Genomic DNA, 8,743 nt, shown 5'->3' with positions numbered 1-8,743 from the left:
CCCGGAGATGTGGCTCGGGAGGGAGGAGAGGGGAAGAAGGGACTTCTACCTAGAGGCGGGGGCAGGGACTAGAGCCCAGCAGATGGCAGAACGTGTGTGTGGCCGGCCACCTCTGTCCCGGAGCAGGTGCGGGCACGGGGGAGAGGGGGTGGGGTAGACCCTGGAAGGGGACAATGTGTGGGAGGGGGGAGGGGGAGGCGCTGTGTGTAGGGATCTGAGACTGGAACCTGGCGATGGAGCCCCAGGAGGGGACAAAGTGCCCCAGCCCCAGGGTGGGGGGAGGAGGGGACTGTGTCGGGGCTCCCCGCGGACCGAACCCGGAGAAGGGAGGAGGGGGTGAAGTGCTGCAGCCGATCTGGGGTCCGCGCGGCCGCGAAGCGGGGTGGTGGCGGGTGCAGCGCACTTTTCGGTTGGCCAGCTCCGCTCTAGGATCTGCTTCCAGACGGTCCCCAAGATGAAGGGGAACCCGGGTAAGGGAGGATAGACCCCAGACAGAGTCCCCAGCGTCTTCCTGAAGGAGAGGTCGGAGCAGCTCCTGGATCCAAGCCCAAGGAGGTAAGAGAGGTCTGCGCTCAGCGTTCGCCCCTCCCGCTCCAGCATGGGAAGGTCCGCATGCACCGTGCGATCAAGCTTGGAAGACAGAATCAATTTTGTTGAAAGATGGTCTGTGATTCTCACCCCGTCTCTTCCTGCCTATCAATTGCTACGGAAACACTGGCAGGCACCAGATTTTGTTTTGATTCTTAATTACTTTGTTTCATACAGTACACTTTTATTAGAAGGTCTGTGTTAGGTCTTGTGGAGCATACAAGACAGGAAAGGCACTTTCCCTGCTCAGCAAAGACTTTACAATAAAAAAGAAGACAGATGTACACACAAATAATAAATCATAAAGTAGGCTAACCCTGCAAAAGATCAACCTATAGTTAAATATAAAAGCAAGTTAATTTAGTGTCATTTTAAAACCACTTTAAAAGTAAGAACAGGGGCTGGGATGTGACTCAGTGGTGGAATACTTGCTTAACATGTAGAGGGCCTGAGTTCTATCCCCAGCAGCACAAAAACAAACAAACAACAACAACAACAACAAAAACCCTAAGAACACATTGCAAAAACTCCTTTAGATGAACATTTTTTTTAAAAAAAAAGAGTATACATTACTATGGCTTATAAAAGAGAGAGAGATCAGATAGGAAAGAGAAAGGGAAAAATTGGAAAAGAATTCAATAGACAGTGTGAGTGAAAGAGGCCCTTGAAGGAGAAAAAAAAAAAAAATCCAAAGATTACTCACAGCTCAGACACACAATCACAAACAGTTGTGTGTGTGTGTGTGTGTGTGTGTGTGTGTGTGTATGTCTATACATTTTAAAAAAGAGAGTAGAACTTGTGGGGAATAGAAGCATATACTGTAACCAATTCATAAAATTTTATACTATAAAATTTCTACTGAAGACTTTAATCTGTTACATTTCCTAACTGTAGGCACTTTTTTTTGCAAATTTATTCAAGTACACATATAAAAGATGGGTTAAAAATTATAGAAAATGGAAGACTTTGGAACTCAGTAAACTTGGTCTCATTCCTGCTTCTGATATTTATTATCTATTTGACCTTGGGCAATTTGCATAAAATTTCTCTGAACCTCAGTTTCTTATCCTTTTCATAGGAATAATTTTTTCTACTTTATGGCCTTGTTTGAGCTTTAAATGAAATAAAATGTAAATTACCTAGCTCAATGCTCACCACTCAACAAGTAATACATAATTAGGTTATTTTCATCCTGCAATTTTCTTGCTGGTCAATTACGTTAAGGATTAGATTTTAGCCAACAGTACTAGTTCATCTCCAGACTTCACAGAATGTACCATGTACTGTACTTAAAGCTGACAAGGTTTTGGCAAGCCTAAAGAAGTCATACTTCTATTTCATGAGCATTGATGTCTGTGGGTAAAGTCAATGCATCTGCTTAACAGTCCAGGTAGACAACATTACCTGCGAAGCATCTATAAACAAGAGGTTGGCAGAGCAGGAAAGATTAAGAATGTCTCTGTCTCTGTCTCTGTCTCTCTCTCTCTCTCTCTCTCTCTCTCTTTCTCTCTCTCTCTCTCTTTGGTTACTGTTGGATAGTTACAGATGGGTAAGGATAATAAATTTTTCCTTAGTAGTAACCAGCATCTCTGTAGCACCTATTAGTTTGCAAAGCACTTTTCCTGCCACCTGACTCACATTTGTGGACTCCCCCTGTTCTTCCTTCCACTTGACTTCTAGTTATATTTTTCAGTGTGCCAAAGGAGCATTCCAAAACATCAAAAGTCCACACAAATCACTCAGCTTGACGCCAGCAAGGCCATAGAGGTCAGACTGAAAGTAATTTCCTCATTCTGTGCTCTGCTTCTGACCTAATCGAAAGAGGTGGTCATGGAGAAGGCCAAGGACCTGGTGGCCTCTGGCTTTCAGGTAAACAAAAGGACTTCCAGCTCTGGTATCTCCACACCATCCAAGGACACAGTTCACAGCCCTTCCTCCTAGTCTTTGTCCAAGGTGGGTGGGGAGGAGGTGGAGAGAAAAATCGAAAGGTATTGGTTCTGAGAAAATCTTTTTAGATCCTTAGATGATTGTGGGTGATACACACAGCTTTTTGTCACATGTTAAGAGAATCCAGAAATCCACTTTCACTGGGTTGTTGTAAAAACCAAATACAAACTGTTTCTGATAGTATCTGTAGACAGGGTTGCTGCCAGTTTTTAATTTAGAGTTAGTCTAGAACTTTAGGATTGGACTTTATAAAACCTCAATTTTCTTCCCTGAGTCTGCACTCAGGTGGTTCAGGCCCCCCAAATTTGCATTGATTTTGCAATAGATTCCTCTCAATGACCAGGCTTCCAGAATTTTACTTCAGGGTGTCTCCCAAAAGCTAGTTGTTTCGTACATCCTCTATTCTTCTCAAATACTGGTGGCAATTCACCGGATAGAGGATGAATCTAGGCAGTATCTAGGTTGAAAAAAGTATAAACAGTCATTTCCCCCAGCTTAATGTGACCATGTACTTTGCATGAATTATCTGTTTGAAAATGACAACAAGCCCATGAGAAGGGCATCATGATATAGGCTTTGTGCACTGAGTGTAAATCCCTGGCCTGGGAGAAAGGGCTGATAAGAATGGGAGACAGGAGCCAAACGTGCCCACCCCCCAAAGGCCAAGGTCTTTCCTAGTGCCCTTCTGCACCCCTGTGACGCTATTCATCGAAGGACCCAACTCAGTGACCAAATGTAATTGCATAAATGTCAGAGGAATGCAAGAATTGTTTAACTCAGCCAGCATAACTCAGTTCATTTGGAAGACATGTTGTACTCCCTGTCCCTTTGGATGTACAGTAGATATCCCAATTTACCATGATCAAAACTGAGGCTCTAATATTCTCAACCATCCCCTTCCCCACAGTCTTTTCTGTCTCTATTGATGGCAACTCCATCAATATTGGCTTTTTATGTTATATGCCACATCTACATAAATCCTGTAGGCTTACTTCAAAATATGTCTAGAACTGGACTATTTCTGCCCATCTCTACTATTATCATAAAGGACTCTTGCTTCCCAATGGCTGCAACCTACTAGCCATTCTCCCTGTGCAGCCCTTATCCCCTTCTATAGTCTCTTCTCAACTTAGCAGTCCGAGTGATTCATGGACTGATTCTTCATTTCACTAAGTCATAAATGACCTATCAAGTTCTCACACACTAGAATGTGTTCTCCCTGTGGCCTCATCTATCACTGTTCCCTTTGTTCACTGTGCTTAAGTTCTGTTCTTTAAACATGCCAAGAGTCTTCCTCCTTAGAACACTCTTTTCTGTGTGCTTTCACTTTCGTGGCTTTTGCCACGCATCTGACTTTTCCAAAGGCTGGGCATGCTAACTCACCTGTGAATACCACTAGATATCCACTCTTTGTATCCTTTTTGAAAGATGGGGAAATTGAATGTGAAGATTCAAGGATATAGGAGCTCTGTGCTCTTACTCGTTTTAGTCTGTGTCACCTCTAAAAACTATGGTTTGCAATCACTCCACCATTTTAAATCCCTGACATTTCTGAGCTCTTTGTCTCTTTCATCCATTGGAAATTGGATTCAGATGTGTGTTTAAGATGTGAAATTTCAAGCATTTGATACACAATCCAATTACATTTTTCCTTTCTTTTTTTCTGGGGGGTTGTGCTGAGTGTTTTTTTTTTCTTTTTTTATCCATCATGCAAAATAGCACAAGAAAATATTTGTGCATAACAAAGACATTGACTTTTCCTGGTTGGAACTTTCCTAAAGGGAACTTTATCATTGCTTCCTATGAACTGGTTCCCTTCTCTTTCTCTTCTATTCTTCACTAACCCTTCACTCATTAATAGGGCGATAAAAGCAGATTGAAGTATAGAAGTATCACAACTTCCAGAAATTGTTGATTTTATTCATACGCCCTATGAATTACTAGGGAGATGGAATCAGAGCAGAAATCTGTTGTTAGCAGTTAAAGGAATGCAAACTTGCAGTTTTTCTGTGAGTAAATGCCAGAACCCTGGATAAACATGCTCACTGCAGATGGACTTTTTGGATCAGGGGAATGGAAGTGGGGAAGGGAATAGATTTAGATAAACAGAAGAAACAAAGGAGAAAAACTGTGGTGAGAAAAACATGAGCAGAATTTTAAGGGTGAGAATGAACACCGAGTATAGAATTTTAAACAACCTTCCACAAATTTTAGTTTAGCTACCCAAATTCCAAATACTTGTTAAACCAATAGGTTGTCAACACTTTCTGCCAACCTTCCTTTCTACTGTTAGAATAAGCATAAGACCTGTGAAAAAAGTCTAATATCAATCCCATAGTTGTTTAGGAATTTTTTTCCTTTATAAACTTTCAGATAATTTCCTTTTTCCCATGTTTGTTTTTGTAACCATTGGAAGTAAAATCGCATGCTAATTAGTAAATGTTAGTAAGTGATAGCTCCCACTCACTAAGTGGTCTGAATGCTGGACATCCTGCTAGGTTGTTTCAACCCATTGCTTCACTGATTCCTCAAGAAAGCCATAGGAGTTGGAACTATGATCCCCATTTTATGGTGTAGAAATCTGAAGCTCAGAGATTTGAAGTAGTTAAAATGTAGGCTCCATGAACACAATGGTTTTTGTCCTTCTTTTTTGTCTTTTTTCACATTGGTCTGTCCCCCATAACTAGAATAGTGCCTGGCACATAGTAGGTACTCAATTATTTTGGATGCTAAAGGAACTTACTCAGACAACTGTGAGTGCAAACCAAAGATTCAAAATCATGCTTGTCCACTCCAAAGTCTGCATTCTTAATCACTTGCTTCTGTGCTTCTGGGACATTTGGCTCTTAAACATGGCTCTCTTAGATCACTGAGGTACAAATTTAAATCAACAGCCCAATGCTATCCCATTGCTCCTGTCATGGGCACACCTTTTTATAGAGACCTCAAATATCCATCTCCCCCTAAAGGAATATATCTTTATAATTTTTCTCATTGCCAAAGCTACACAAGTTCATTTCAATGATACCCAAAAAGTATAGAAACCAGGACAATGATTAAGATGAAGCAAGGGAGGCAGTTGCATCAGTTAAGGGGATAGTAAAACCTCAGTAGTCAAACATAAGCAATAGTTTAATTCACTATCTGAAAAATAAAAATTAATGTAAAAACTCCATAACCAAAATATCAAATTTTTTACACAAGGCAAGATCTATGAGCTGTGTTCAGGGTGAGACAATTAAGGCTCTCAGAGTCATACAAGCATAGAGTTAGATCCTATCTGCATTTAAAAATTTGATATTTTGTTCATTATATTAGCTTCCCATCACTAACAACAAAATTTCAAAGGCAATCAACTTATGAAGAGTAAAGGTTTATTTTGGACCACAGTTTTGAAAGTCCATGATCAGTTGGTCCCTTGCTTTGGGCCTATAGTGAGATAGAACAGTATGGCATGAATACATAGTGGAGCAAAACCACTCACCTTATGGCCAATAAGCAGCAAAGGGAGAAAGAAGAAGAAACTGGGATCTTACAATCCCCTTCAAAGACATGCCAGCAATAACCTAAAGACCTCCCACTAGGTTCCACCTCTCATTAGCACTAGGCTGGGGACCAAGCCTTTAACACAGGGCCTTTGAGGAACACTCAAGATCAAAACTAGAACATTCATCATAGCTTTTTCTTGCATGAACTTGTAATTAAATATTACATTAGTATGTTTTTTATATTGATAACTGAATCGTTTTCTTGAGTGTTTATCTTTCGATGGTTTTCTTGGGCTGTGGAAATTCTCTAAATTTTACAACTAAGGAGAGCACCTCAGTCACCTAATCCTAATTCTAAATCTGGTTGTGGTGGATTAGATGGTAAAGAAGAGATTGTCCCAAATCAGTCTTCATGTTTGGTGAACAGCTTTTCAAACACCTCTTGGGTTTTTCCATGCTCTTTTTACATCCACATCATTCCTACTCTTTTTGAAATAGTTTGCTTTTTACTTACAAGTAAAAGACCACATGACCATTTATTTTATGAGTATACCATAGTTATTCAAACAACTCCCCATTTATTAAATGACAATGAAAGAGCATTATTGCACATACTCTTTTGCCTGTGTGTATGAAATCACCAGGTCCAAGAATTTTTGTGAATGTTGCCTTTAAAACCCAGAACAGCTGTCTGGGAATTATGGGTAGTTGAATTTAGCCTCTTTATGAAATGTCTACAGAATTTTTAAAAATGTATTTCCTTTTCTTTGGACAGGACCAGAAGACAAATGTAATCACATTTTTTGCCGACAACAATGGATTTTGGAGGTAAAAATAAATCATTCGATGAGTTCTTGTTTTGTGCCTACTGCTACTAAATTCCATAGTGTATTAAGAGAATGTTACACAGCAAGCCTAAGACATAAAGAGTTTATGAATGATCCGATGAGAAGATCCTGTGATACCTTTCCATTTAAAAAAAACTTCAAGTCAGTAGTACATTAAATTGTCATGTTGAGTTAGATTGTTAGTATAAAAGAATTAACTCAAAAATTTGTCATCATAAAGGACATGAGTAATGAAAACTATCAGAATCTATCCTCTTTTTCTTTTACCACTCTCCTCTCCTTATCCTCCTGTTTCTTTATAAATACACAGGAAATTAGAAATTATTGGTATATAATAATTTGGGTTTTGTTACACATTTGACAAAGATTTAACAATTGGAAAATACCAACAGTTCTAGGTAACAGACAGGAAGGAAGGAGAAATGAGTACTCTAACTTGATATAGTAAGTGAACAGTGACCAACCTCCCCCCAACTGCCCTAACCCCATGCACCTGTGAGTGTGGCATGGTTTGGTAAAAGGGTCTTTGCACATAAAATAAAAATAAGGATCTTGCCTTGCAAGATTTAGGGTGAGTTCTACATCCAATGACAAGTGTCTTTATGAAAGAAAGGAAAGAAGTCCATGTGAAGACTTCTGACCTCTAGAAGTGAGAGAATAAATTTCTGTTGTTTTTAGCTTCCTGTGGTTTCTCCTCCAAGGGTTCATGTGTCAGAAGCTTGGTCCTCAGTGTAGTGATATTAAGAGATGTTAGGCTTTTCAAGAGGCAAAGCCTTGTGGCAGGCCACTAGTGATGCTGCCCTCAGAAAGGATTGAGGAAGTTCTCATGAAACCCTGAGTGAGTTGTTTTAAAAGCCTGAGCCTGTCCTCTGAATCACCATCTAGCTTTCTGTCTCAAATGCTATCTCTCCCTCTCTCACACACTTCCACCACTGTGATGCCATCCACTCTGAGGTCCTCACGAGAACTGAGCTAATACCAGTACCATACCAATGAACCTCCAGAACTGTGAATGAGCTAAATAAACTTCTCTTCTTTATAAGATTATCCATCTGTAAGTACTTTCTTATAGTAACAGAAAAATTAACTGACAAAGACAGTAGTTTCATGATAATTTATTTCAGCAGCCACAGGAAACTAATATGCTTGGTGTTCAGAAGTTTAATGTTTTTCTATTCCTCTATAACTGAAGCGAACTTGGATTAGGCGTTGAGGAGAGAAAAATATCATTTTCTCAGTTCTAAGACACTTAAACTTGGCTAGTGAAGATTTTAACTCAGGTATTAAAGATGTTAAGACATCTGGGTTGGGGTACAGTCTAAGTTTGTAGGGCTTCTCTTGGGAGTCTGCCAATGACTCACCTTTGGAGGTCACCAATGGCCCCATGCTATGACTGATCTGAGGGCAGTGATAGAGGGACTCTGACAATGACACCATTTTAGGCAGGGTTCTCCAGAAAAATAGGACCAATAGGAAGGAGATTTATTATGAGAAATTGACTTATGTGGTTATGGAGGGTAAGTTGGGGACCCAGAAGAGTTGGTGGTATAGTTCAGCCTAAATGCAAAGGCTTGAGAACAAGGGTAGTTGATGGTGTCGGTCCCAGTTTGGGCACAGACAAAGATGAGATGAGATGAAATGTCCCAGTTCAAATAGTGAAGCAGAAAAGAAGGGACAAATTCTTCCTTCCTCAGCTTTTTGTTCTACTCAGGCCCTCAGTGGACTGGGTGATGCCCACTCACACTGGGGAGGGCAGTCTCCTCAATTGGAATAAGTCTACCCATCAGCATGCTAATCTCATCTGGAAACACCATCACAGATACACCCAGAAATAATGTGTAATTTGGGCACCCTTTGGCCCAGTCAAGTTAA

At 40.4% G+C, this 8,743-nt stretch overlaps 1 protein-coding gene across 1 annotated transcript in view; it reads left to right on the top strand.

The window, feature by feature from the left end:
* The first annotated feature begins 205 nt into the window (after positions 1-205).
* Positions 206-8,743, top strand: part of Ccdc38 (coiled-coil domain containing 38) — a 60,598-nt gene continuing 52,060 nt past the window's right edge. Inside the window, exons 1-2 of the mRNA XM_074084165.1 lie at positions 206-555; positions 6,799-6,851. Of these exons, the coding sequence (XP_073940266.1) occupies positions 6,839-6,851 (13 nt within the window). The 5' untranslated portion in view covers positions 206-555; positions 6,799-6,838. The remainder of the gene's footprint in view (positions 556-6,798; positions 6,852-8,743) is intronic.

The sequence above is a fragment of the Castor canadensis genome, chromosome 8, assembly GCF_047511655.1.
Source record: "Castor canadensis chromosome 8, mCasCan1.hap1v2, whole genome shotgun sequence".
Taxonomy (NCBI): Eukaryota; Metazoa; Chordata; class Mammalia; order Rodentia; family Castoridae; genus Castor; species Castor canadensis.
The sequence above is the reverse complement of the archived record's forward strand: the minus strand, read 5'-3'. Positions and strand labels throughout refer to the sequence as shown.